Raw genomic sequence first — 1,875 nt, 5'->3', positions numbered from 1 at the left:
GAGCGGTCCCTTCCGCACGGGTCCCCCGAGCCGCTCCTCCCTAGTACGACGTTCCGGTACCAAGGTTCCTGAGGGGGGGAAGAGCCACAAAATGAAAGATGGGGGCCTATGTTCATCACTCCGTTAACGTTTGGTTAATGATTAAACTGATGAAATGTTTTTCGATTCCTTTTAACTCGCCTTCAAGAAACCCCACTCTCCCAAAACTACAACAGCAACATAGTTTTGAGTAGCCCCCAAAGACTTCCCATTTCACTTCTCAAACTAGGAATACTGTGCAAATGCATTTGGCAAGGAATTTAAGTGAACTTTTGCCAGCAGTATTTTTCGGATTTTTTGGCAGAGGATTCAACTCAAGGACTTCGCTCCGAGCTACACCTCAACCACTTTTTGGTTTTTCTCCAGTATCAGGAGTCGAACTCAGGACCTTGCACTTGCCAGGCAGGTGCTTTGGCGCTGAGCTAAATCCCCAGCCCCCTTAACCCCCTTTTTGAGGTAGGGTCTTGCCAAATTGCTAAATTGCCCGCCCAGCTCGAACATGCAATCCTCTTGCCTCAGCCCCCAGTGCTGGGGCTACAGACGTGTGCCACCACCACAGCTCACTATGCTCTTTTCAAACGTGCTTTAGCAAGTCGTCACTTGGCTTCAGCTGCAATCTGACATCAAACCTGAGCAATTTGGGGGCCTGTTTATCCCCCACTTACTCCTTTCCACGATGCGTGATCTCCCCGTAAAACTTACTATAAAAAGCAGTAGACCAGTAGGAACCAGGAGATAATTAATATCCCCGTGCAATAAATTAAATTGGCTCTCCACGAACCAATCACCAAAAGTGGGACAGGAACATCAATTTTCCACTAAACTGTGGGCCTCCATAGCGAACACCCCCTCGAAACTGCAAGATGTGAATATCCCTTGCCTTTGCTACCCTCCCTGTCAAGCTTCACATTAAGTGCTTTTTTTTCCTTTCGTTCTTAAATGCTCAATTCCATTTTTTTTTTTTTTAAACAGTCTGTGTAGTTCAAGATGGCATTGAGTTCACTATGTAGCCCAGGCTAGCCTGAACTGGGGGTAATCTCCAGCCTCAACCTCCGAAAAGGGGATTCCAGGCATGTGCCACCACGTCCAGTTTATTTTTTTTATTTTCTTGTGTCTTTTTTGAGACAAAGTCTCGCTATGCAGTTCAGGCTGGCCTTGAGCTCACTTTGTAGCCCAGGCTGGTCTCGAACTCGCAACGATCCTCCGGCCTCAGCCTCCCGAGTGCTGGAATTACAGGCGTGCGCCACCAAGCCCAGTTCCACGCTCGGTTCAAACGCTTAATTCTAACATTCCCCAGACATCAGACCAATAGACCCTCGCTCTTAGCATCTGCAGAACCGCCCACCGCACCGGAAGTTGCGCCATGACGTTCTGCGTCCCGCCCCCGGAAATAAGGTTTTAGTTCCGGATTCTTAGCGCGGACTCAGACCACCACTTTGCCAGTGCGCTGTGCACATGCGCGACGGCTCCTTTCCCTCCTTCCTTCACTTCCACTAGGTTCTACCGTCCGGGGAGCTGCCGCCGCCGCCGCCGCCGCGAAGTCAGGAAGTTCAAGATGGCCGCCGCGGAGACCCAGGCGCTGCGGGAGCAGCCGGAGTAAGTCGTGTCTGCCGGTGGGCCGGAGTCCGGGGGCCCGGCGGGTGGGAAACGGCGGAAGCTGCACGGACGGGCGGGAAAGTTCGGGCCTAACGGCGGGACCCAAACTTTGCGTCTCCCCGCGCGCTGCGTAGTGGGTGGGAGGCGTGGGGAGCGGGCCTTGGAGCCTCGCTGTCCCCGGGCCCGGCCTGCGCGCCGCGTTGCCCGGGAGGCGCGGGCGCCAGCGGCCTCTACAGGTCC

The 1,875-nt window shown here is 53.8% G+C and overlaps 1 protein-coding gene across 7 annotated transcripts in view; it reads left to right on the top strand.

Annotated features, from left to right (window-relative positions):
- Positions 1–1,434: 1,434 nt before the first annotated feature.
- Positions 1,435–1,875, top strand: part of Prpf4b (pre-mRNA processing factor 4B) — a 33,280-nt gene continuing 32,839 nt past the window's right edge. For all 7 annotated transcript variants that reach the window (XR_001236750.1, XR_263260.2, XR_263259.2 and 4 more), the window contains exon 1: positions 1,435–1,635. Coding sequence is in view for 1 of the 7 variants with exons in the window: in XM_005398892.2 (XP_005398949.1) it covers positions 1,595–1,635 (41 nt within the window). In the remaining 6 variants the exon portion in view is untranslated. The remainder of the gene's footprint in view (positions 1,636–1,875) is intronic.

The sequence above is a fragment of the Chinchilla lanigera genome, unplaced genomic scaffold (assembly GCF_000276665.1).
Source record: "Chinchilla lanigera isolate Chin_1 unplaced genomic scaffold, ChiLan1.0 scaffold00064, whole genome shotgun sequence".
Taxonomy (NCBI): domain Eukaryota; kingdom Metazoa; phylum Chordata; class Mammalia; order Rodentia; family Chinchillidae; genus Chinchilla; species Chinchilla lanigera.
This window is presented reverse-complemented; position numbering and strand designations above follow the sequence as displayed.